We start from the raw sequence: 26,642 nt of genomic DNA on the forward strand, positions 1-26,642 counted from the left end.
AGAGAGAGAGAAACACAGCATTTATAGGTACTTTAGGTCTCGGTCTGGACCGGCATGGATGTTTTGGTTCTCGTTTCTCATAAATAATCTTGGTTTGGGCAACACGACCCGACCTCTACAGCATCTGGCGTGGGACGGACGCCACAACAGGACCTCAGAGAGCCCAGAACTCCAGGGAGAACAGACCTTTTGCCATCAGGCACCAGAGGTGCCTGGTTAACTGTGTGCACGTGTGCGTCTGTGTGTGCTAACAGAAACGATGATGTACGGTTCTTGCCCTTGAAGGGGTCACGTTTTAGTGAGGGAGGATCTTAAGTCACCCTGTGACAACCTGATAACCCCATACTCCCAAACCCACCCTCGCTCCTGCCTGACATGTCTCAGCCCGTGGCGTGCGCGTGCACAGCCGCCCTGTTCCCCGTCTTACCTTCGCTCCCTGGGCTCACAGGCAGCTCCAGCCCCGGCCTCTCTGCAAGCGCTGGCTTTGGTCTGGACCCTGTGTCGAGCACAGAGGTTCCGACCTTAAAAGGAATGAAAAGCTGTTCGGCCGTGCGCCAGCCCCGTGGGCCCTCTTCCCACCCCCTGCCCATTTTTATCAGACCCTCCTGATGGCAGGTCTATGAAATCTTCCCTGGAGGGGGCTATGGGTCCCTGGACTGACCTTGTCCTGATGTGTTTGATCAGCTGTTTCTGGCCTACGCTGGGGGAACCAGTGCGAGAAGAGTGGCAGGAGTGGTGTTTGATCAGAGCAGCTGGGGAGCTCTGGGCCTGGCTAGCTGCTCTGAGCCTTCTGCTAATCTCTCGGAGGAGGACAAAGGAAGGGGGATGTTCTGATAGACCAGCCCTCAGGTGGCCTGGGGAACAGCCTCGCTGGCAGGGGGGAGATGTGGGAGGGGGTTTCTCCCCGAGGGGCACGAGGGCAAGCCAGACAAGCAGCATCTACCAAGCACTTGAGTGCACCGTCTGGTGCGCTAAGTGTGCAAACAGACGCAGGTGTCTTAGTGGGCACGCGCTGACTGACAGGGCAGAAGATGGCACCGAGGCACAAGAATAAAGCCTAAAGAACGTTCACAAGAAGAAATAAACCTCCTTGTGGGTTTTTAAAGGTTTTATTTTTAAGTAATCTCTACACCCAACATGGGGCTCGAACTCACAACCCTGAGGTCGAGAGTTGCGTGTTATACCCACCAAGCCAGCCAGGCACCCCCGAACCTGGTTTCTATGCCCATGTCCTAGACCCTCTGTTCTAGGTGAAGCCTTGGGTACTGGAGTATTTCTCAGCGAAGGGTGAAGCCCTTTGGTCTAGGACAAGTTCACACAGAGGCAGTCAGAAGCTACATTTCTCTTTACACCCAAACACATCCCTGAGCATAAGCGTGGAGGGTAAGAGAAACAATGAACAGGAACACTCCAGAGGCAGGGTGGGAAGACCAGACATCATTACATACTCCGTGTTCCAACTCCCTGGTTCTCACCGGGTGCTGCCCCCACCTGTGCTCAGATAAGACTCCTCGGCTGTGCTGCTGAGGGGCTCCGACAGTCCCTGCTCCACTTGGGATGTCCTGTCCCCCTCTAATCCCCATTCACTTGGGTCTGGGGCAGAGGCCCCAGGATTACACGGTACGGCCCAGAGAGGGGAGTCTTACCTTGGTCTTGGGCACCCCGGCACTCTATTCCAGGCCCTCTACCTTAAGGATGTGTTGGACGTACTCCTCCTTGCCCTTCTCTACCCTCTCCCCCCAGGCTCTTTAAACGTGTTGCAAACATCATTTCCAAAGCATCTATATGCTGGTAGAAGTTTAGGAAGGCCTTGCCCAAGGTCATTCGTCTAGTTAGTCCATGCCCTTCCCACTGTGCTGCTTAGCCTCCTACAGCAGCCCCCAGGCCCAGGGCGGAGATAACTGGATTGTCGAGGGATCACTCGGCCCATTTCCCACCTCTGCACACATTCACCTTCGTGGCTGGAGCCCAGGGGTATGTTACCATTATCCAGAGCCACCCAGCACCCTGTAAGGATTATTGCTTACAACAGAGGGCTCCAGCCTCTCTCCAAAGACCGCTTAGGCAGGGGCACTCCTTCATAAAGGCCCTGTGGGCTCTGGACAGGGATCCATTCGAGCCACTCCAGGACTGTCCCAGGAGACGTGAGCACAGAGCCACCCTGCCCCCCCCCCCCCCCCCCCCCCCCCGCCTTTCCCCAGCCTCAGGGCTGACCTGACCTTAGAGGACCTCTGGATAGAACGCGCCTCCCCTCGCCTTTCACGCTGATTCTTCCCGCAGAAATGAGGTACATCTTGCCCGTGTGCGGCCTCTCGGTTTCCTCGTTGGCTGCCAGCAACGTGACATTTTCAGCTATTTACCACAAAAGGTTTCTGCTTATTTTATACTCATCCGCTCAGCACTTTGTGCTTTGGGGCAGTTGAGATTCAAGAGATAAATGAAAAGTGGTGGGTGTTAGAAGGTTCCCCGAGGGTTCAGAGAGAGAGAGAGAGAGAGAGAGAGAGAGAGAGAGAGAGAGAGGGTGGGAGGGAGGCAGAGGGAGGGAGGGAGAAGAGAAACATGAAGGTGCAGGAATGGACACCCGCCTCAGTGCCAGCCATCGCAGGGACCGGCTGACCTCCACGTGAAAGACTTCGCGAACAATTACCATCTCAACGCTAAGCTCATTAAAGTCAGACCTGGAACCTCCCTACAGTTCTGTGCGGCAGTATCCCCCATTATAGATGGGAGTGGGGAGGGGGGAGGCTGAGAGGGTGTCTCCCCCAAGGTCACACAGTCAGAAAGTGGCACAGCTCGGACATACCCAGGTGGCGCACCTACGCCCATCTCTGAAACACTGCAGCACACCTGCTCCCTGGGAAGAGGGCTTCGGAAAGGGCCTCCACGTGACAGGACGGCATCCGTCCACCCCCCCCCCCCCGCCCCCCGCAGGCCAGGCCGTGCTCGTGTGGCCTGAAGGCACAAGAGCCCCGAGGACACCAGGCCTATCAAGCCGGTGCCCATCTGACAGCTGGCCAGAACCAAAGAGGAAACAGGTCTGTAACATCACAGTCCATTTGAAACTCAGGCAGCACAAGATGTTCAAAGTACGTATTTTATTTATACAGAATAGTGCAAGTTAAATGAAAATAATGGTTTGTAATCTAATTTACACAGCACCAGGTGCTGGCTAGTTATCCTGACCGTGGTGGGAGGTGTGGCTGGCCTTGGGAAGAGAAACGACGAACATTTCCACGGTTGGGACGCAATGTGAATTAGCCCAGGAAATAATTTTTTCAACGTGATCCCCAGAACACAGGCGGCTTCCCTCGTCCTTAGAGGCACAGCTGTATGCGCAGGAAGTTTCTGAGTTCTGGCTGTGCTTTGACCTTTGGCCCAAGTCCTACCAGCCCCGAGGTTTTCCATGACAACAAAACAATCATCATCAACTTGCTTCCAATACCCTCTTCGACCCACAAATCTTACTGTTAATCCCATTTCTTCCCTACAACTCAAGGGACCCTGGGATACACTGGACCAAGCAGAGCAGAGCAGGGCTGAGGCTGAGGCTCTTTCTTTGGGAGGAATAATTAAAACATCCCAGCAATTTCTCTGTCACTGTCCAGCTTTCCAGTCCCGATTTAATAGAAATGCTGCTTGTCCCCTACAACCGTTCTATGCGAGGTTACCAGTTTCTTCCATCCCTTAGGCAATTCATAGATCTCAGGCACATGGAGATTTAAAGGCACAGCCCTCCCATCTCATTAACATGTCATCAGCCTGTGGAGACCGCGACATCACCTGCAGTGAGAAACTCTTAGGGCCCATCTCATCTTTCTCATTCTGAGAGTACACCTGATTTATTGAAAACCATGAACAGAGTAGGCCACCTCCCCCCCCCCACCCCCCAACCCCCCAACCCATTCGCCCTGTCGGACTGGACCTCATTTTGTCCCTCAGCACCTGACCATCAGAGCTCTTCCCTGGGGCATGTGGCCAACGCCCGTGGTTGGTGGGAGAGGAGGGTCAGTGTTTCCGCACAGAAGCCCTGGACGGATCACCAGGATTCATCACGGAACCCAGGATTCACAGCATAGACCCTGGCACTCGCTGGGCTCAAAGGCTTCTAAACATAAAGCTTCTGAGACAGAAGAGACAGGCTCTTTGCCTCAGCCCCTCTGCTGGCCTGCCGGCCCCAGGTGCTGCTCAGGTACTTGGGACAGTCCCATCTTCCTCGGGCAACCCTTGCTCTTGAATCTCCTATCTGTCGTCTCACTTACCTGGGATGGCAAATCCCGTTCCATAAATGATCCCCATTATTCCCACAGAAGCAGACTCCAGCTTGGAATCTGACTGCCTTTCCACTCCTCACCGGCTGCTCCACGAGCTCTGGAAGCAGAGAGAGTCTGCGGTCCTACTGAACGCAGCCGGGAAGCCCACAGGCTCCTCCACGCCACCGCAAATGCGCCAGGGTTCAGCCTGGAGGCCAGCAGGGCACACCCCTGGCAGACACCTCTGCCATAAGAAAGCAAGTGATGGGGACCAAGGAGAGCACAATGACAATGTCCTCTGTGGCAGACATTCAGAAGGTCTCTTGGGCAGCAGTGGGAGGAAAGAACAAAAACAGTAGAGCTAGAAAAAGTCTTCCTACGATTAAAATCCACGCTTAGGCATCTCTGGGGAGGGACACTGTAAAATCACCACCACGCAGTGCCCTGCAGAGGTCCCCTCGGAGCAATGACTAAACTCAGGACGCACCTTTCCTCACTGTCGACTAGAAGCGGCACAGGGTCCGTGCCTCCTGCAGAACGGGCCACAGGGTCCGACCCCTCTGTTTGCTCCCAGCCAGTGAGCTGCGGGTCTGGCGATTCTGGAGGAAATGTGGGGCCACAACGTGGGGCTCCACCGGAGACCTGAGAAAGGATTTCTGGGAACTTGACAAGATCTGGAACTTGGTTTAAAAACTTCAGCTTTCCTTCATCAGGAGACTTTTTTAAAAAGAAAAATCACTTTTCCCTACAGGCCCTTAGCAATTAAGTTGCTATTTGTTTTTCGACTAGAAGGGATTCTGACGGCGCTGCAATCCCCAGCCACCGCCGAGGCTCGTGGGGAGCGGCACTTTATCCGCCGGGCTGGCCCCCGTGGCCCTGTAGGCACGGCCACTCCATTCTCTTCCGGAGGGGTTCGTCCGGTCCCAAGGGGCGATTCGGTGCCACTCTGCCAGTTGCAGATCGAGAGCTGTCCCGGTCTGACAGCTCACAGGACCGAAGAACCTTCAGAAGAGACCGCCGTGGCAGGAGCAGTGAGGGCTTCACGTGGAGGCCACGTCTTAAGGGTTTGAGCACCATCTTCTGGTCAGGTTTTGGCTTTTGAGGACTTGCCTTTGAAAACTTCATTTACTCCACAATGGAAGATCCCTGAGCCGACAAGCTCAAGTGACTTGCATATCAAAACGACGACACGAGTGGAGGCAGGAGCAGTTAGCTGCCTGGTGTGCACAGGCCTGCGCTGGAGCTCACCGCCCGCGCTCGGCCAGATGGCCGCAGCGAACGCCCTGGTCAGCGGCAAGGCTCCGCCTTCTGCCCTTCCAGCGGGGCACGTAGGCGGTGAAGTCCTCACCAGGTCCCAAATTGACCCCCTGCCCCTGCTTGTACGGGGTGACGCGAAATGTGCTCGGCAAGGAGGCGTGGGCTTGCGGGGGGCCGATGCCACTGGGCACTAGCTCCGCAGGGGTCAAGCCCCTCGCCGTGGCAGGGAGCCCTGCCTGCTGTGTAAACACAGCACTAGCAGACTGCGACCTCCTGGCATCGAGGAAAGGAAGACAAATGCTAGTCGTTCCCTCCAAACGGCGGGAACCTACATCCATCTAATTGCACTTCATAATGGATTCCACAAACCATTAATTATCAGATTATATTTTAGGAACCGCACATAAAAAACTTGGTGAAGTTCAGACTCCAAAGGCTCACGACCCTGTGGTAACAGCGGCAGCCTGGAGAGTCGGACAGGCCCCTCGCAAGGCAGGGGGAGCGTGGCCGGAGGAAGAGCCAGGGGCAACCACAGACACCACTGCACCCGGCCTGGCACTGGTTCATTGGCCGTAATACCAGCTCCAGAGTGAGGGAGCCAGGCTTGTAGGCCACGTAGGCATTTCCCGCTCTGACTGGAAATAGGGGTGAGGGGAATGCGGGAAGGCTGCAGGAACCAGCCTTCAGGTACAGAACACCACGGAAAACATCCTGGAAAGGCAGGGATTGTCTTTGCGGCGGGACGGCCCCACACTGACTCCTTCTCGTTTGGGGAAGGGCTGACGGTCCTGACGAGGTGGGACTCGGCATGGAAGCGAGGCCTTCCCGCGTTACCATGCCGCTCCCCATCCACCGGGAGTGGGCTGGGCCTCCAGAGCAGATGGGAGGATGACAGGGTGAGGAAGAGGCCAGTGTGCACCAGCCTGGGGGTCTCTGGATGGTCCGTTGTGCTTTGCTCTCATTTTTAGACGGCCAGAAGGCACCGGAAGCCCCGATCTGTGGGCCGCTGTCCCCCACACCCCTGCCATTCTGCACAGGGAAGGCTGCCCCCGATATGTGACCGCCGTCCCACAGGCACCTGCCATTCTGCAGGGAAGGCTGCCGGCACACAGCCCCTCTCTGGTGCCCTGGCCACCAGCTCCCGTCCCACTGCTCATCACAGAGGCCACTGCCATAGGCCCGTCCCCTCTGAAGGGCAGCGGTGTCGGTGCCGATGACTCCAACACTGTTGGTTCTATGAGACCGAAGTGAGAGTGTTCCGGTTGGTGGAGGCTAAGATGCCCACTACTCGGGCCAGCTGGGGGCGGAGGGCAAAGGGCAAAGCTGCGGAGCGTTCTCTCTACGGCAAACGCAGGACCCTCCCCTGGATGGGCAGCCGCTCACTTGGCCTCGCCACAGATGAGGGTCACGGTACCATCTAGCAAATCCTCCACGGTCACCGCCACAAGCTCAGAGCTGGTCTGAGATGTCTGTGAATCCGGCAAGGTCACAAACACCTGTGACCCAGCAAGCTGGGTCTCCTCCAAGGTGATCACCTGCTCCGTCGGGGCCGCTGGCTCTGGGGTTTGGATCACCTGAAAGGGAAAGACCGCGAGACCGCTCTGGGCAGTGTCCACAGTGGGCTCCCCAGAATTTACGTGGTTTTCGTCTCATGCTGTAATGATGATATTTATGTTTTCACCTGAGGAGAGCAATTACATGTGCCTAATGGGAAGAGGCAAGTCTAACACAGCAGCGATGCAAAAGAGAAGGCAGGCAAACAATTTAAATAACTCCGTGTGCTAAATTGCTATAATTTAGCTCAGTACGCCATCTCAGGGTGCCCGGACTCTATGATTACCCACCGGTGAACACGGGCTCAGTTTCTTACACTGGGTTTTCCTGTCTCGAGGATCACGCTGCAGAGGGGAGCGCCACTGAAAGGAATGCTACTGAAGGTGGCCGGTCTCAGGCTTGACCACAGAAACGGAAAGACTTATCGGAAGCCTTGGCTTGCCAAAGGCGGTGTCTCTGGCCCTCAGTCAGGCAAAGAGCCTTCCTTGGAGGCTGTGTGGCTACAGAACTTGGGAGCAGGGACGAGAGGAGGAAATGTGACTTCCGTCAGCTCCCTCGTGTGGCTCCCCAGGCTGGCAGCCCCCCTCCAAGGCCACACGGACTTCTTCCAAATCCGGGTCACCTGTTCCAGACGGCCTTCCCATCCCAGGGAGAGCCAGTCTGTGGCGAAACACCCATTTCCTGCCCGGACCTCCACGCTGATGCTCGTGGCCTGTGGAGCTCGGGGCAGCTTGGTGCCCCCTGATACTCTGAAACCAGAGAGCCCGTAGTGGGCACAGCCGCCCTGACCCTTGAGAATCAGCCCGGAGTGAGGAGCAGAGCGCTAGACCTGAGGGAGCAGAGCGGGGGAGGCCAAGCTCAGTCACCTGTCTGTGCCGTGGGGGTGAGGGGACTAATTCTGAGGTCTAATAAAAAATCACCCGGGATAGTTTTCAAACTGTTTCTCCTTATTCTTTAGCATCGGAAACCTTTTTCTTCCCCCTCTTCATAAGACATCATAACTTACCAAGAATCCTAATATATAAAAAAGATCAAAGCAGAGCCATCCTGGGTGACACAGCAGCAGGGATTTCCCTGGAGCCTGCCCACCGGCCTTGCTCTCTGCTCGCACAGAGGCCCGTAAGAACACGGCTCACAAAGGACTCATCTGTGGGGCCGGACAGCAGGACGTTCAAGCAGTTAACGCTTCCGTTCCAGTCCACCCACAGACGATCGACAGAACTGGGTTTCTTTTCCTCCTCTACCCACCCTCGCTGGAGAAGACAGGAGGAGCAGGAAGAGGACCAGGGACACAGACAGGGGCTGGAGCAAGCTTAGTTTTGAAACATCAGAAGAGGCGAGCTTCCCCCCGGGAAAGGTGAATGGCCCTGACACACCCAATGTGTTTCGAAGGTGTCTCTGGCCCTGAAGGTGGTTGGTCTCAGGCTTCAACGGCAGGGGTCCCGACAGAGAGCTCACCCCCTCTTCTCTGAGGCCTCCCGCAGCTCCTGCCGTACCCCAGGGTGTTTTGCAGAAGATGGGGAGTGTGTGAGTGAGGAGAAACCAAGCTTGTTGTGCTTGTGGAAATTCTCGTTCCAGGATCCCTCTACCCAGGGGCCATCTGCATGTGTTCGCCAGGAGACTAGAATTTTCTGTTTTGTTTGCTTAAGAGGTCCAGAGAGACTCTTCTACAAGGCCCTCTTGGTCGTGAATATAATTACTCATGGGACCCTCTGGGAGCCCGAGAGAAAGGCCGGGTGGCATGACAGAGCTGCCTCTAGAGAAGCCTTAGGCACCCCGTGTTAGCACCCTCGTATCCGAAGGCCCCAGCATCACCTGCCCCACCTGTGAGGCTGCTGCTTGAGTCTCAGAGCCCGTCACCTTTGGGTGTTCAGATTCCAAGTGGCTATCAAGCTGGGCCTGCGAGGTGAAGAGCTCCCCGCAGAGCTCACAGGGGAAGGTGTTCTCTGACTGCTTGAAGTGCTCCGTGGTGACGTGGTGTTGCAGTGCTCCCGGGAAGCGGAAAGTAGCCACACAGTACAAGCACCTGAACGGCTGCGACCCTGGAAGAGGGGGACACAAAGGACGGGCTGGGGGTGGAATGACTGAGAGGAGGAAGAGCAGGGACGGGGAGAGGCCGCGCGGCCGGGATCAAGGTGCAGACGCAGATGTAGGTTCTGAGGGCCCTGAAGCTTGTAGCTTTGGGGGATCCTCTTTAGGAAAAGCAACGCAACGTGAAAGATACAGGAATGGGCCCCACGCAGGTGAGAGGCTCTGCAGCACAGCACCAGATTCAGGCTCCAAGTGCCTCTGCTGAAGCCCATTCTTCACTTAACTGCAGGTAAGGGTGCCGCTGATACTACACTTCATCAGGTCCCAGAGGCACATTTTAACATCCCTGACGCGGAGCCAACGGCATCTCACGACTGCTGCAGGCCAGGCGGCGGGCGACGTACAATTACCAACGGCTGCACGGGGACAGACGTCTAAGGTGGCGGCACCAAGCCCTGCGGAGTGTGTGTCCAGGGCTTCGAAGGAAACCCCCGAGACGGGAGCAGCGCACGTTGCTAGCTCACAGGAACCAAATGGCTGAGGAGGGACGCGGTAAGCGGTGGACGCTCAGCTACCTCCCCAGAGCAGGACAAAGGGGGCTAGTTTTCCCTAACGCTCAGGGGACCAACACCAACGGCCTGCGTGTGTCCGTCCCCAGTGCTGCTGATGCGGAGCAGACATCACGCACGACGACACACGCCCTGGCGGTCAAACTGAGAGCTACTCTGAGAAGCGGCTGCTCACCGTGATTTCTGTCTACCTTCCTCCCGACGCGCACACACAGGAGTGGGTACAGCCTACGTCACATTAAGTCCCAAACGGCACTGAGAATGGCCTGCAAATTCTAAGTGACAACTAAGTATAGTTTAATTGGCAGCAGTGTTTCTTTCTTAATGGCTCATTAAAAACTAGCATTTCAGGTTTGATGAGACACAGCCCTGACTACGATAACCACAGTGGCGCTTGAGGGATGCTCACCGGGGTCGCGCCTCCCGTGTTCTCTGGGTACGAACACATTCAGTTTGCAGTTACGCCGTGAGGAAGGAGGCACTACGATTGTCCCCGTTTAATAGATGAGCAAACTGAGGCACACGTTGATTAAGGGTCCTGGACCGCTCACTGCACAGCTGTGGACGGTGGAGAAGAGCATCCCCGGGGCGGCGGGGCCCAGGAACATCGTGGAAGGGGCACTGACCTGAATGCTGGCACTTGATATGAACCTGCAGCAAAGCCGGTGTGGGGAAGAGCTCCTTACACTGGTCACACTCGTGGAACTTCGTATCTGCGGGGCACACAAGGAAAGAGGTGCTGGGAACAATCAAGAGGACGGCCCTCTCGGGCTGGAGAGGGACAGGGCTGGGGGTGGCGGTGACGGCGAAGCCACACTTAGCCAGCGTCTCCCCGGGGCCGGGAACCTCGTGCCTACGACCTGTTAGTGCGGTCTAGTGTAAAGAGCACCAGATCGGAACGGGCCGCCCGGAGGAAAGTAGGGCTGCCGTGAGAGGGGAAGGAGAAGGCACCCACCAGAGCTCAGCGTGCACCTCGCACACAGGAGATGCTTCAAGCCCGCAGTGATTACCCCGCAGGCTGACCTGCGAGGTAGGTATTAAGAACTTTCTGAAGAGAAGGAATCTGGCTCAGAAGAGAGCGGTCACCGGCCGAGGTCATGCAGCCGATCAGTGCTGGAGTCAGGAGTCCACCCAAGCCCGTCCGCCACTTCCCGGGTACAATGATGAATCACTGTCGCTCAGGGGCCTGTAGGAGCTTATGGTGCTCCAGGCCTCTGGGTTTGAGAACCACCGCCACTCAAGCTGCTGCTTACCGTTACCGACGGGCCAGTGCGGTGGTGTGCTGGGACAGAACGAAGGCAGTTGCCACACCACACCACAGCCCCGGAAGTTGGGGTTGTGGACAGAGCTCAGGATGCTGTCATCTAGCCACTCCACCCATCAGCTCCCACCCCATCTACAGGCACCCAAACTTCACCTGCATGCTCTGCTTTGATGTGCTTCTTGTGTTCAACGGTGTTGGAAAAGGTCTTGTCACAGGAGCCGCACTGGAGCGATGAAAATTTGGAAGATCGATGATTCTGAGCGGCAAACACATCAGGGTGGTGGGTCCGGTTGTGGTACCACAAACCAGACAATTGCTGCAAGGAATACGGCACATGTTAAGTCTTGGAACGTTCCAACAAGCTGGAGAGTTCACCAGGCCCTCGTGAGACAAATGAGCTTATGGGTCTAGACCCACACTCTTACTTGTCACACTGAGAGACCACGTGAGCGGAAAGGCTGGGGAACAAGGCACCCGTGTATTTGCCAAGAGGCTACTATGGGGCAGGGCTCAGCCTGGCCCTTCAGAAACTTTTCACCCCTCACAACAAGCCTATGAGAGAGGGGCCAGACCTTTCTAGCGAGGTGGAAGCTGAGGCACAGAGGGGCTAAATGATTTGCCCAACATCATATGATTTAGTACAGAGCAGGGCCAGGATTCAAACCCTGGCCTTCCACCTGGAGTGTGTGAGCTGTATCCCACTGCCTCCCAGAGGCCCAGGGAAGCAGCAGAGACCCTCCTGGAGCAGGAGCAGCCCCGAGACACTGTGCCTACAGTCCCGCTTTCCTAGAGGCCAAGCCCAGGCCTTACTCAGCTCTGTAACCCTGACGTCACAGCACCAGCTCGGCACAAAGTTAGCGCTCCATTTCTGTTGAGCTGAAATTAGCTGCTGTGCTTCTCTCCGTATACCCAAATCTTACAGTTGTCACAAGAACCACTGTTTTCTCTGTAGTTTTAGAGTTGAGTTTCTCGTATGTGGTTTCTTTTTAGTTCCATATGGGGTTTCCCTTCAATCATATACCAAATTCGAAGGTGAAAAAGCAGACCCCCTTCCCTGGGAGTTACACAACAACCACCACCCAGTAATTGTGCTAGATCAGGGAGTTCCAGGGAGTGTTACGCAGCCATCGTCACTCTCACATCCCTTGACACACAGGGTCAATGGGTTCCACAGAGTGTGAATGTCCGCAGGGAAAAGCAGCATTCAGTTCGTGACAAGGCTGAGACCTGAAAGGAGAGGTGTAGGAATTCTCGGCAATTAAAGCTCCCAACAGCATTACTCTGACCAGATCACCCTAGAGAGTCTGAGTAATTACAAGCTGCATCCTGCACGGGAAGCGGCCACATCAGCGTCTCCAGGGCTCCCAGCAGATCGAGGGGAGGGCAGCCTGGGGACAGGGGGAGGCGCTCCTGGCAGAGCCTGAGGTCACCTGGTAGGCCTTGTTGCAGATCCCGCAGCTGAAGGGCTTCCCCCCGACGTGGGTCACCATGTGCCGCTCCAGCATGGAAGGGGCGCTGAAGATCTTCCCGCACGTGGGGCAGGGGTGGTACTCCTTGGAGTGGACCTCGTGGATGTGCTTGCGATGGTCCTGCAGGGTGGGGAAGCTCATCCGGCATTTCTTGCAGTCGTAGGGATCTTCTATGTCTGGTGCCACGGGCCATCGTGAGAAGAGACGGAGGGGAAAAGATAGGACAGGCAGCAGTCAGTGAGACGCGGGCCGTGTGCAGCTCCAGGTGCCAGACTCCGTTCAGACGTCAGGCACGGCCGCAGACTCTGAGGACCGACCAGCTGCGAGTGCGGTGGTCACCTGACTGCCCCCTACCTTCGTCCCGGGAGGAGGGACTCCCCCGAGGCCTCTGTACTAACCACCTCTGCGGCATCAAGCGGTTCATCCCGATTCCTCACGTTACACCCTACAAGTTAAATTCCGCGTAAGTACTTTGCACGGAGTAGTGCCCTTGCTCTTTCCCTGCTCGCGGTGGGCATTTCTGAGTTTTCTCGTTTTCTACAGAGATTTCCAGCAAACTCCCCGGAGCATGCTATCTCCTTAATTGTCAGCACATGACTTGACAGGAAGAAGGCTTCCTCGCTCCTCGCCTTAGACTCAAGACAAAAAACATTTTCAATGTTTAATGAGTGCCACGCGACAGGCATGTTTTAAGTGCCTTATACATATTAACTCCCTTTATCCTTCCAATAATCCTACGAGTGGGATCTATTATCATCCTGTTTTAGAGATTAGGAAAAGCAAGGCTTACAGACTGCCTGCGCAGTGACACGAGTGGGAATGGGTGAACTGGGTGACAGTCCCAGCTCTCATTCCCGTGGCCCTGCTCCGAGCCACCTGCTTAACTGGACATGCCAACCCTGCAGTGAGGCCTCACAAACAAGAACCAGCACCGATGCAGGAAACGTGTGCTGTCCCTTTGGCAGGAAACTTCAGTTTATTTTTTCTGAAAGCAACAGAAAGCAGAATGTTTTAATCCTTTGCCCACGAGCCAATCCTACACGTGCACCGAGTCAGATTAATTCAAGAACCTGGACGCGCAGCAGCACTCGGTGTCATCAACTAGTTTCCCTGTGGACACGAGCTCTTGAAATCTCAGTTTACACTGCTGTCAGGGCGCTCTGAAGCGGTTCTCCGCAAGCCACGATGCGGGCCTGTCACACAGGCCAGGAACAGTTCAGGAGAGGGGCCTGGATGCTGGCCTGTCACTGGGGACGCTTCCTAAGACCCAGAAGTCTTTGGGGTCCTCTGCGTCCTGACAGTTGACCGGTCCCGCCCTCACCCCTCTCCCCGGTAATGCTACCAGAAAAAGGAGACCAGAGGAGCATGGCATTCAAAAAGGCTGAAAGGACATAAGATGATGGCACTAGATCCAAGCCAGATCTCACTCATCTGGGAGCCTCACGAGCTGGACGTGGGGACCCAGGAACACCTCGGGGGAAGGGGGCAGCCCTGTGTATGCCTCCTGCATCGTCCACAGTGTCCAGCCCCGGGCTGGGCACAGAGGAGCCCCAACAATGTCCTTTGCCAGCTGGCAGATAACAGATTTGCATGGCTCGACATTAAGTACATGTTTGTGAGGCCCTGTGTTTGCTGACAGCTAGAAACTGGTGTGTGGGAAACAGAGGCGGGGAGGGGAGAAGGGTATGCAGGGTGCATGACGTGCTAGAGAGACCGGCTTTGACGGTGACAAATGGCATCTGGGAGGGCTGCTTTCATCCAGTAATAACATCTGGCGTTTCGTGAGCATTTCTGTGTCACGCTTTACACGGGATGCCTCACTAACTCTCACAGCGATCCAAGGTGGCGGCATCACTTTCTCTCATGTACAGAAGGGGTACGGGAGGCTTAGAAAGGTAAAGAAATCTGCTTAAGGTCTCAAGGAAGACAACGGCAGGGTCAAGATTTAAGTCCAGGCCCGTGTGATTTCAGAGCCCAAGCTCCTCCTAACCCCCGGGGACACGGTGTTCATCACACGCCTGCTGCTGGAGAAGACGCAATGTGGCCAGCCACACACCACACTGGCCATCTCCCGAGGCCGGAATGAGGACGGAGTTTTCTTTACCTTCCTATGTGTGTGTCGAACAGTAGCACGTCTTTGTATCAGTGTCAGTAGAAGGGGACAAAAATGGGGGCAGACCCCACTGACCAAGCGGCCAGGGGAGCCCTGGAGAGAGAAAGCGGGGCAGAAGGCTTTCAGGGCGGTGTGAGCAGGGACCACGAACAACGGTGTGCGTGAGCTCAGACAGTGTCCGGCCGCTCCTGTGGGGAAGGCGGGTAGGGCTATGAGATGAGTGGGGGCGGGAGGGGGCGTGGAAAGAGAAGCTCGGTGGACTAATGGGAATATTCTGGTGCTCTGCAGCCTGTTATCAAGGATCTCCTTCAAGCATAATTTGCCTTTGTCAGCCAAGCAGTACCAGGTGGGCTAAAAAGGAAGACAAGGAAACAGCCTGGACGTTACACGATGACACGTTAAAATGGGATTTTTCTTGGAATAGGAACAAGGGACTCGGTTTTGCAGGAGAATAGGGGAGGGGAAGGCAGCAAACGGGGCTGGCTCTGGTGGAGTGTCACTTTCTGTCATGATTGCTACGAGCCCTCTCAGAGCCAGAGCCTGACATCCACTCCACAATCTCGGTACGTACTGTGAAAGGTGTGCAGGTGGATGGACAGGCCATTGGCTTGCCGGAAGCCCTTGCCACAGTCCCTGCAGACATATGGCTTGTCCCCGGTGTGGGTCCTCACGTGGCGGGACAGCTCAATGGACTGGGCGAACACAGCATCACAATACTGGCAGGCATACATTTTCCCTGGAAACACACACGAGTTTACCCATTAGAAACAGCACCAAACATTTACGGCATTCCTAAAACAAGCTCACACTGCAAGGCACGTGGTGGGGAATATGATCTGGGAGAGGACATTAAACCACAAGCAATTTGCAACACACCGGGTGAGAGGTCTGAGCCCCTCTGTCAGACGGCGGCACACACACAGTTGATGGCACAGTGTGGTCTCTCTCCCGTGAGGAATGAGGACAGAGTTCTCATCACACAGACCACCCATCTGCTAACCAGGCCACCCCAAGTATGGAAGAGCTCATTCCACTCCCAGGAAACAGATACATCCTCATGCCCAGGTACATCCTCATGCCCACGTACATCCTCATGCCCACGTACATCCTCATGCCCAGGGTCTGGATCCCTTGCCACAGCCACAGTGCAGAATTGTGACTTCACGTAAAGGTGACAGACGGGGACTCCGAGAATGGAAGCCTTCTCCCGCTGACTTGCTATAAAGTTATTATAAATCATTTGGCTTCTCTATTTCCTCATGCACATTATGAGAATACAATGACCAGACTGCCAAAGACTGTTAGAAAATACAGGTACAGAGCAAGGCTCGGACGCCGGCATCTGTAAGCCACTCGACCAGCTGTGCCTCCAATGTCCATTATGGGCCAACAGAGAAGTGGAGAAATCAGTGAGGCAAGGGTCCAGGTCCCCCAAACCCTAGGGCCTGCTTCCACGAGAGCAATCAATGCCATTTTCATTGTTCACATGTTGGGCTTTGAAGTAAGATTCGTTAGGAAAAAAAGGGTTTCTTCAATCAAGAGTGGAATTATTAAGAAGCCCAGGACTCAGCCCTTGGCCTTCCTTATTCACACTTTGTAGAGAACCTTATCTCGGAGCTCACATGCCATCTGTACCCTGACGACGCCCACGTTTTTGTCTCCGGCTCCCAGCTTTCCCCAGAACTGCGGACCTGCACATCCAACCGCCCATCACCTTCCTTTTCCGCCCGGAGGTCTAACCGATACTGCAGACACAGCTCCCAATTCCCTGTCCCCAGCAACCCCAGCAACCCCAGCACCCCCCACCCCCACGCGCTCCAGGTTCCTCACCACAGTGAACGGCAGCACCATCTAGTACTCAGTTGCTCAAGCCAGAAACTCCAGGCCGCCCTAAACTCCCCCCTCACATCGGCACCCAGCCCAGCATGGGTCCTGTACTTCTGTGTCAACAACGCATTCTCAAACATGAACGTTTTACAACCGCTCCTAGCACAGCTCCAGCTGGGCGCCTCATCACCTCCATACCAGATGACTGGCCCACCTCGCCTCCCTGGGCACACTCTTGCCCTATTACAGCTGACAGGCTGGAGTCGCCCGAATTAACTCCAAAACCCCTAAGTCACATCCTAGGGATCTTCTGCTCACAACTGTCCTATGGCTTCCTGCTGTAGAATCATGGCCCTCAAGGACGTCCACGTCCTAGCCCCTGAAACTTGGGAATGTGTCCCCTCACATGACAAAGGGGGCTTTGCAGACATGATTAAGTTAAGGATCTTCAGATGACAGGATTATCCTGGATTATACCAGCAGGCCCAACATAATCACCAGGGTCCTTGGAAGAGGGAGCAAGGAGGGTCAGAGGAGGAGGCGGGATGAGGGACACAGAGGTTGCAGCGCCACGGCCACGAGCTGGGGAAGGCAGACAACCTCTAGAAGCTGGGAAAACAAGGAACGAGTTCTGCCCCGAGCCTCCAGAAGGAACACACCTGCCAAATTTTGACTCTACGCTCGTTAAAACTTCTTTTGGCCCCCTTACCTCTAAAATGGCAAGATAATACGTTTGCATTGTTTTAAGCCACTGTGTGTGGTAATTTGTTACAGCAGCAATAGAAACTAGCACTTTCTGCATAACAACCAGTCCCGACCTTGACTTACAAGACCCTTACAGGCACCTGGGTGGCTCAGGCACCTGGGTGGCTCAGTTGGTTAAGCGTCCGACCCTTGGTTTTAGCTCAGGTCGTGATCTTGCGGTACGTGAGTTCGAGCCCCACATCAGGCTCTATGTTGACAGTGCAGAGCCTGCCCGGGGGGGGGGGGGGTGTCTCCATTTTCCCTCTCTCTTGCCCCTCCCCTACTCGTGTGTGTGCACACACGTGCTCTCTCTCTCTCTCTCTCTCTCTCTCTCAGAATAGACAAACTTAAAAAAAACAACTTAGAAAACAAAACAAAACAAGACCCTTACGAGACCTGGCCTCTGGCAACCTCTCCGGCCTTACCTCTCACCCTCTTGTCTCGTTTACGCTGCTCTGGCCCCTTCTAGTTTCCTGTGGTCTCTCAAACAGGCAAGGCTCATCCCCACTTGGAGAGGGGGTTCTGCGCCTGTGAGGCTTTTCTAGATCTGCCACCGGTTCCGGCTCTCACTTCACTCGGGTTTCCACACAAACCTCATTTCATCGAGGCCTTCTCTGACGACACAGAGGGCGCCCCACCCCAGCCCTGCCGCCCTCCTGCCGCTCACCCTGCTTTACTTCTCGTCAGGGCAAGTACTACTATCTGACTGTATATTATAACTTTGTTCATGGTCTCTCTTACCCAGTGGGATGTAAACTCCACGGGAGCAGGCTGTGTATAGTGACTCTGCCCCTCCTACCTGGAATCGTGCTCAGGAAAGTCATTCAGTCAGTAAGTGTTTACTGAGTGTCTATCTACTCTTGCTAAGTACTATTCTAAGTTCCAATAATACACAGTGGTGGGGGGAAAGACTAACAGCCCTACCCTCAGGGAGCTGGCATTCTGACAGGAGGAGACTCACTAGAAACACAGTAAATTAATGAAGCAGATAAGATAGCCGGTGACAAGTACTGTGGAGACAAGCCACGCAGGGGAACGGGGGGCTGGGGCTGAGATTTCACACGGGGCGGTCAGGAAAGGACTCACGGGAAGAAGTGTGAATAAAGAGCCGAAGGAGGTGGGGAGAGACGAAAAGCATTCCAAGCAGCGGGAAGGACAAGAATGCAGGGCCCACGGCAGGTATAGCGGAGAGAACAGGGTGTGGGCAGGGGAGAGGTCCCAGGGGACCTGGTCACACGGAGCCTGGCAGGCTATCGTAAGGCCTTCAGATTTTCCACCAAGCGAGGCGAACAGGCTTCGCACACAGGTTTTGAGCAGAGAAGGGGGAGGATATGGTTTAGTTTTGAAAGGATCCCTGGGGCCTGTGGACCGAGAACACAGTCCAGGGAGAAGGGAAGAGCCAGGACGCCAGTTGGGTGGCTATTCCCGCAGTCCGGGTGAGAGGACGGTGGGACCGTCACTTCCACAGAAATGTGCCCAACGATGCAGAGAATCTCCCGAGAAGCCTTCTCTGACAACACACCTCCCCTCTGACTGGACTAGAAACCCCTCCCTCATTCCTCCATCTCCCTGGTAGTGTTACTCCCTGTTCCAACGGCACCTGTCTCTTTCCCAGACACACCCTAGACCGTCAGCTCTGTGAGCACAGGACGTCCAGCTTCATCACTCAGCCCCTGCCGCTGCGAGCGCCACAGCAGGTGCTAAACCAAGGTTCTTCTCACGCTTGAATTCCACCTCGAAGCCCAAGGAACCCCTGGCTTTATCTAGATTCCAACTATGAAGTCACCAGCCCAGGTGAGCCAGCCTCTCTTCACGAACTCTCACCGGAGCATTTTGCACACCTGTGCACCTATGTACTCCTGGTCATCCGTGTGCCCACGGGCTGCACGGTCGCTGTTTGTAAGCTACCTGAGATCTTTATCATGCCTAGATCCACGGGTTTTTAGGCAATTCATACAGTTAAAGTTGGCGGGGAAAATGAAGAAATTCTCCACGCCTTGCCTTCCGAGTGCTTTTTCTTGGTGTGGTAGGCCAGGGCAGAGGCCTGGGTAAAGGTCATGAGGCAGTGCTTGCACATGAACGGGCGGTCCCCAGTGTGAAGGCGAAGGTGGTTCTTCAGGGTAGAATTGGCCGCAAACTTTGCCCCACACTCTTCACAGGAGAAAGGCTTCTCATCAAAGTGCTCTGTCAGTTTGTGGTACTGCATGCCTAGGGACCAGAGGGACACCAGTAAGCAGCGTGATGAAGCCAGCAGGAGGACACGAGAGCACTGTCTGAGACCGGGCCCCGAGAGGAAGCCCAGCACGAACCACAGGACAGCAGGCCACGCTCCCTCCGACCTCACACAGCCATGCTGCTCACCCACCCACCGCCCAGCACTCCAGAGGTCACCTCGGTCCCACCCGTTTGGTTCAGGCACGAAGTGTTCTGGGTTTATCTTTCCCATCCCCTCTTTCTCTTAAATAGGACCTGCCACAGAGGAACAAAAACTCCCTTTACGTTTCATTAGGTTTCCCCGACATCTGGGACAAGGGTAAACAATTTTGGCTATACACCCCACGGTTTCTGTGACTTACTTGTTACCGAGAAACAAGTAACAGCATGGAAACCTAAGAGTCGAGTGTTAAATAGCTGGCTGTTATTCTGAATAATAACGGCCACAGTTCACGAAGTCCTAACTCTGTCGTAGGCACTGCACGTCAGGTGTGTAACCGTATTATCTTAAATCTTGACAACAATTCAAAAAAACGGGTGCTATCAGGGCGCCTACTTAACAGGTGGGGAAGTTAAGAGAGCTGACGCCAAAGCTCATGCTCTTCTCAAAACATGACCCTGCGTCTGTAGGAACCCGCTCCGTTCCCCAGGCCGGTCCACGGCCCTCACTGCATACGAGACACAAGGCCTGGAATCCACACTGTGATGTCCAGAATTATCACCCTCTTAAGTTACCTCGCCCGCCTCAAAGTACCTGAGGCGTGGGCAAATTCTCTCCCACAAAGGTCACATGTCACTGGAAGCCTCTTCTTCTTCTTCTTCGGGGCATCGGGCTCTCCTCCTCCACCGTGGGCCTCCAGCTGATGTTTTTCCAGCTCCTTCTTAGACTCCTTGGTCTCACTGCACTCCTTACACTGCACCTGTTTGCTCTTGGCCACCCGGCAGCGCTTCATGTGCACCTTCAGACGGCAGTAGAAATGGAAGCTTTTGTCACAGGCCTTACAGACGAAGCTCTTCTTGGCAGGGTCGGGGGAGGCAGACGTGTTTTTCGCTTGTGGCTCTGGCAAGGAGCCGGTCTCTCCTTGACTGCTCTGCTTCCCAGACCGGCAGCCTTCCTCCGCTGGCTCGGCTACCTTCTCATCTGTTCTGTCGTTGGCTGCGCGGGGAAATTTACTGCTCACTTTCCACCTTTCCTTCTCTCCACCTTCCTGAGTAAGGAAGCCTGCATGTAAGAGAAATCACATAGCTCTGGAAATTCTCCTGTGTTTCTACTTTGCTTCCCAACTTTTCTTCTTAGGATACACTGGAGACTACTTGAGACCCTCCTCAGACTCTCAAGTGATACCCTTGTCATCCTGACTCGCCGATACACGTAAAGAGCATCGCTTCACACGTAGCCTAGGACTCCTCCAGGTACCGAGAGCATACAGAAGGAGTAGGGCAGCAATGGATGAACTCTTGTGCAAACTACTGCCTCTTCTCTCTAATAGGGAAACCACCCGCGGGCCTGACAGGACCCCCACCCCACTCTGTTCCTTACCAGTGTATGCCAACTCATGCATGACAGGCTGCAGGCCTGGGAAAGATCTGTGGACACTGCACAGGAGGGAACATATTTCAACGGCCGCGACAGATTTTTCCATGGCTCTGCTCAGCACTGCTTTCAGGGAAGCTTCAGGGCTGGCTGTCTCAGGGGAAATGTTCAGAATCTAAATGAATACCGGGAGACAAAGGTTTGTGGTTAGTATCAGCAGTTTTCTCCATGGTTTTCAACTTAAGGGAAAAAAGCTGATTTCAGGAAGGCACTGCTCTCTCTGTAACAAGTTTACATTTCTTGTGATAAATGTGGAGAACCCTCTTTTCCCCAAGAACAGGGAAATTGGCAAAATTAAAAAAAAAAAAAAAAAAGAGACAGATGTCAAGACAAATGTGCAAATACAAAGAAGGCACAAGCAAGGAAGCATTAAGCATTTTCTATGAGAAGTATCTTCTCAGAAACCAGGAGTCTCCAAAAGAACTTTTCTAGATCTTAATATTAAGAGCTTGGAAAGCTGTAGGATTTGGTAGCTGGTGGTTCTGTCTTGAAGATCAAGATCATTTTTCATAATATATAATTGTCTCAACGTCTGGAAGTGATTCTGCATGATCAGTGGCCTCACATTTTTAGACACTTAGATGTACCCTTTTAAACATTTTCTTTCATGAAAAAACTCAGCTTTTTAAAGAAGGTTCAAATAGGGGCTTTAAAGAGGCCAAGAATATGATTTCAAAGCCATCCTCTTTCAGAATGTTACAGCTATCAGCAGAAAGAGTCAGTACACTGAGAAAATAAAGCTAAAACCATCCACAGATGGCCAAATGGAATTTTCGTTCGGGAAGACATTTTATTTCTGCTCTTTTCAAGCCTATCTAAATAAACCTGATGTCCCTGGAGGCAGGCCTGAGACTCATTAGCGAGGCTCAAACTCATCAACTGCAGGAGCCCCATTCCTGAAGCACAAGGCGAGTTGGAGAGAGCCTAGTGGTACGTCTTTCCTCTGAAGCCCCGAAGAAATACGCACCACCTTCGTCACATCTGAGAGTCAGGCCAAGATGGGGCTGTCACCTGTGTGGACAGAGCTGGAAACCAGCCCTTCTGCACACCATCCACGCCTACTTGGATTAAAAAGCACTACAGGTGAACCTGTAGTTGAATTTCAGTCCCTTTAGAATTCTTCCCCCCCCCCCCCGGAGAAGCACACGATCCTGGGCTGGACAGCCATGAATCCCCCCCAGTCCCCACCTGGTTTTTCTGGGATGCGGGCCACACCGAGAAGCCTTACAGAAAATGAGCTGGCGCTATTTGCTACCCCATATGGGCAAAAGCTTTGTTCTATCTATGTTTATCTTGGCTCTTCCTAGACGCCAGAACAGAGTATGTAATAAGACCAATTTTACTCTCCTCCCTTTGAAAGCAGTTGCGTCTTAGAACGTGTTGGGGAATAGTCTCATGGTTCCCTTTGAGTTTACCTAAGTTTAGACAAATGAAATACAGCTAGGTTTGAGTCACATGAGCCTGGGTTCAAATCCTGGCTTCAACTCTGACCAGCCAGAGCATCCCAGACACGCTACGGAACCCTTTGGAGCCCGGGTTCCCCTATCTGTAAAATGTGGATGACATCACCTGCCACACAGAGTTGGGAGAATAAAAAAACAAAGAGGTGCCGCGAAGGGTTGGCTCAGCAGGCAACAGGCACTCTGCGGAATTTGGTGTCTCCTTTAGGAACAAGAGCATCCCAGGCCTGGTAGAATTCTCTGGAAAAATGTTTGTCATTCCCCCACCCCACCCCACCTCCCCAGCCCCCTCGCACCTCCTTCACAGCCTCTGCCAGCTGCTCCTCCTCTGCGGTAAAGCACTTGAGTCCAGTCCCTTGTTGGATGGCCTCTAGGATCAGTCTGCGATGCCTTAGCATGGCTTCTAAGGCCGCACTTTCTGGGTTGGTCGCTGAAAGAAAGGAGGATTAAAAACTCATGACTGGAACTATGAACACCATTTTTCCTTCACTCCTTCTCAGCTCCACTCTTCATAGTGAGAATACACTTCACTGATCTTCTTCCTGGGGCCGGGAGTGGGGAAAATGGCAAACATCACTGCAATTACAGTATAATTAATATCAGCTTAGATTTCTGCATATTTTCAAAGGTTCACAACCCCCCATGTCCTTGAACAAAATTTCCAGTCCTTACTTCCAATGGTGGGGATGTGGAGGATGACCATAGAGAGCTCTTTCTAGTTTCTGGCAAGGCTGACGATAATCTCTACCAGGGGCAAAGCTAGGACAGAGATCAGGTAGCCTACCTGCCCGGAAGAAAGCATCGGCACCAGGCTCCCTTCGTATTTCCTCCATGAGCAGGTTCAACGGGCAGGTCTTTGTCTCCTGAGCCACCAGCAGCAGTTGCCAAATGGCTGTTGCAGAGACAGTCTGCTTTTCTAGAACTGCTGACATCAGAGAACTGAAACCACCCGAGCCAGAGTCCTGTTTCACAAGCTTCTCCATGACCTTCAAAATGTGGCACAAAAATACAGTGAGGGACTTTCTAGCCACCAGACAAGTGGCAAAGCTGCAAGTCGGGGTCCTGGGTTACAGTGGACGTGTTTCTGGGGAGGGGTTTTTCAACATTCTTCACCTCCCAACCTGAGAGACTTTTATACAAGACCAAGTTCTTCACACTTCCTTCTGAATGCCTTTCTTATTACTGCAGAAGTTACAACTTCCAACTTATCGCTGTGCCCTAGAAATTAAATCATCTTGTTTTCTTTCTCCTCTACTGACTCCTTAGCATTTCTCAATATGGCTGTGTGTGTATTTATGTAATATAAATATATTTTTAAAGTATGCATATATGTTCATCTTTTTTCCTTCTCGCATTTTACCCACCCTCCCTCCCTCCCCCCTTCTTTTTCTCTTACCTCTCTCTCTCCGGGGGCTAAACCCTTCATGTGTGGGATCATTTTTAGTAATGTCTGGTTGTCTGTGAAAATCTCCAAAAGGTTTTCGTGATACCGTCTCAACAGCTCAGTCCCATAATCATCAGGGCTTGCTTGGACTGCAGGGATATTAGCAAAACAATAATGTTTGTGACAACGAAACACCCCTACAGGTTTCTCCTACACAAGGTTAGGGGAGCTGACAGAGGAAGAGAGCTGAAATGCCAGCGCTCTGTCTCCTCTAGAAGGCAAATTTGACTCCCAGCTTGGGGCCTCATACACATGTGTTCAGATCTCCTTTGGTCTACCCTTAAGCGCTTGGTGCTTCAGGGTCGCAAAACCACTAATGCTTTAAAAGTCAGCGCTCAGTGGCAGAAGCTAGTGATTGCTCAACAGGGAGGTAATTAGAAGGCGCACTTGTACGAGAGATCCAGAGATACAGATTTAAGGGGTGTTACTCCTCGAGCCTGAGGTTAAGGATCCATGCGGCAATCCAAAACACTAGCAGGCATGACTCAAGACTCTGGTAGTGAAGCTATACTTAAGTTTTGTGTATATGCCCTTTGAGCCAATCTGTAACTCTCTCTTAAACGGTTATATTTAATTTAAAAGAAAACTAAAAACCATCACGCATTTCCTTTAGCTTTACAAATATTCTCCTCTTTGGCCCAGTAACTCCACTTCTGGGAATCATGCCTTAAGAAGGGGGTGCCTAGCTGGCTCAGTCGGTAGAACACCAGACTCTAGATCTTGGGACTGTGAGTTCAAGCTACAGGTTGGGTGCAGAGATTACTTAAAAATAAAATCTTAAAAAAAAAAAAATTCAAAACACTTTAAAAAAGGGAGGTGGGGAGGCACCTGGGTGGCTCAGTGAGTTAAGCTTAGTGGGTTGACTCTTGATTTCAGCTCAGGTCATGATCCTAGGGTCACGGGATCGAGCCCTGCATCAGGCTCTGTGCTGAAATGTGGAGCCTGCTTAAGATTCTCTCTCTCCCTCTCCCTCTGCCCTTCCCCCCATTCATGCACGTATGCACTTTCTTTCTCTAACAAACAATAAAAAATAAACATTAAAAAAAGAAATGCTCTGAAGGGAAAAAGTCTGTGTACAAAAGTATCTGTCACTATATAATTTGTGATGATGATGAACAGAACACTTAATATTTACTGAGTGTCTACGATGTGCTAATATCATAAATATCACTCATTTACTGAATGTCTATGATGTGCTAATAAACGTGCTAAGTATTGTACATATATTATCTCACAGTGGCCACAAAAATTAATGCAATGGGTACCATTCTTACCCCCGTCTGAGAGAGGAGAAAATGAGGTTCAGAGAAGTTAAATCGTTGGCTCAGGGTCACACAGCTACAAAGTAAGTCAGGATAACAAACTCAGGTAGTCTTTTTTTTTTTTTTTTTTTAAGTTTATTTATTTATTTTTAAAATTCATTTTGAGAGAAAGTGAGCATGGGCAGGGGAGAGGCAGACAGAGAATCCCGAGCAGGCTCTGTGCTGCCAGCGCAGAGCCCAACGTGGGGCTCGATCCCACGAACCGTGCAATCATGACCTGAGCCAAAATCAAGAGTCAGAAGCTTAATCAACTGAGCCACCCAGGTGCCCCACGAACCCAGGTAGTCTTGATAGCCCCAACCAGTACGCTACACGTACCCCTAACAGGGCATGAGTAATACATGATATATACACCCTTGTGATGGAAAACTACGTAGCCTTCAAAAAATAGGGTTACAGGGAGTTTTTCGAAAAGTGGGGGAGAATGCTTATGGTACACTGGAGGAAATGATAAAATTATAAAATATGATAGAATATCTCAACATTGTAAAAATAATGTGACAAAATAGGTCAATGTCTTAACACTAAAATAATCAAGTGGTAGGGTCTGAGGTTGTTTTCTTCTTTATTTTTTAAATTGTTCAAGTCTATAAGTATTCATTATTTCTGTAAGCTAGAAAAAAGTTCTCTCATTTTCCAACTACCCTTTCTCTGAAAGCCCTGTCAGTTTCAAGTGCTCTGGGACAGGGGAGAACTGGCTAGACTTGGCCCATTATCCTAAGGGCTGGGACACGGACTCACTTCCCCCAGACAGAAGGTACATGAGGGGCTTAAGGTTAATCCGGGGGACTGCCAGAGCCAAACAGCACTCAAACGGGAGTGGGAAAATCAAGATCTGAGTCTCTGCTGCTTGTATTTATCAACACAGCTTGTCAAAACCATGCGCTCTGTGAGCCCGTCTGCTCCTCAGGCATTCACGGGTGCCATGTGAGGCAACCCTGGAAAAACCACACCTTAACAAACCCCGAACCACAGGAACATCATGAGGGAAACGTGATGGAGAAGAGCAATTCTCAGATTCCAGATCTTCACTCCAGAACTATGGAGGATCACCGATCTCTGACAGCTAGTTTCTGTTTCACGAGGGCATCTCACCATTATCTCATCTCCCCAGCATGGAGCCAAAAGGGTGGTTAAGCTCTAATTTTCTGGGAGAGGTTCCAGTCCAGAGAGCCGACAATTAACTAATACCTGTGGTGCTTGGCGAAGTGGCTAATTTCTGCAAATTCTCTAGCAGAAGGCCCAAGTTTGGGGACGTCGGTTTCACAGCCTGAAGGAGTTTTACCAAACTCTCTGCAGTCAGAGTCTTGTCTTCAGACATTCTGTGCAGCAGCTTTTCTATGGTCTCCTTGGGGGTCCCGCCCTCGCAGCAATTCAGGATCACCTGCAGCGGCAAGCAATCAGGCAGACACTGGTTACTAGCGATTCGCGGTGCATCTAACACACCGCTGGCGAGCCCAGCAAAACGGGAGGACGAGGCGCCTGTCCCCGCTCCTCCTCTGCCGTCTCTAGTGCCACTGTTCCCACAGT

General features: G+C 52.9%; 1 protein-coding gene across 5 annotated transcripts in view; it reads right to left on the reverse strand.

The window, feature by feature from the left end:
* Window positions 1–3,080: 3,080 nt before the first annotated feature.
* Window positions 3,081–26,642, reverse strand: part of ZBTB40 (zinc finger and BTB domain containing 40) — a 79,669-nt gene continuing 56,107 nt past the window's right edge. For 3 of the 5 annotated variants that reach the window (XM_047870321.1, XM_047870325.1, XM_047870324.1), the window contains 13 exons: window positions 26,304–26,496; window positions 23,743–23,879; window positions 23,131–23,332; window positions 22,643–22,776; window positions 20,833–21,001; window positions 20,047–20,514; window positions 19,080–19,286; window positions 15,079–15,243; window positions 12,356–12,570; window positions 11,079–11,241; window positions 10,288–10,374; window positions 8,877–9,103; window positions 3,081–7,081 (listed from right to left, as the gene is read on the reverse strand). In XM_047870321.1, the coding sequence (XP_047726277.1) occupies window positions 6,887–7,081; window positions 8,877–9,103; window positions 10,288–10,374; window positions 11,079–11,241; window positions 12,356–12,570; window positions 15,079–15,243; window positions 19,080–19,286; window positions 20,047–20,514; window positions 20,833–21,001; window positions 22,643–22,776; window positions 23,131–23,332; window positions 23,743–23,879; window positions 26,304–26,496 (2,562 nt within the window). In that variant the 3' untranslated portion in view covers window positions 3,081–6,886. The remainder of the gene's footprint in view (window positions 7,082–8,876; window positions 9,104–10,287; window positions 10,375–11,078; window positions 11,242–12,355; window positions 12,571–15,078; window positions 15,244–19,079; window positions 19,287–20,046; window positions 20,515–20,832; window positions 21,002–22,642; window positions 22,777–23,130; window positions 23,333–23,742; window positions 23,880–26,303; window positions 26,497–26,642) is intronic. The other 2 variants (XM_047870323.1, XM_047870322.1) reach the window with 2 other exon arrangements.

The sequence above is a fragment of the Prionailurus viverrinus genome, chromosome C1 (assembly GCF_022837055.1).
Source record: "Prionailurus viverrinus isolate Anna chromosome C1, UM_Priviv_1.0, whole genome shotgun sequence".
NCBI lineage: Eukaryota > Metazoa > Chordata > Mammalia > Carnivora > Felidae > Prionailurus > Prionailurus viverrinus.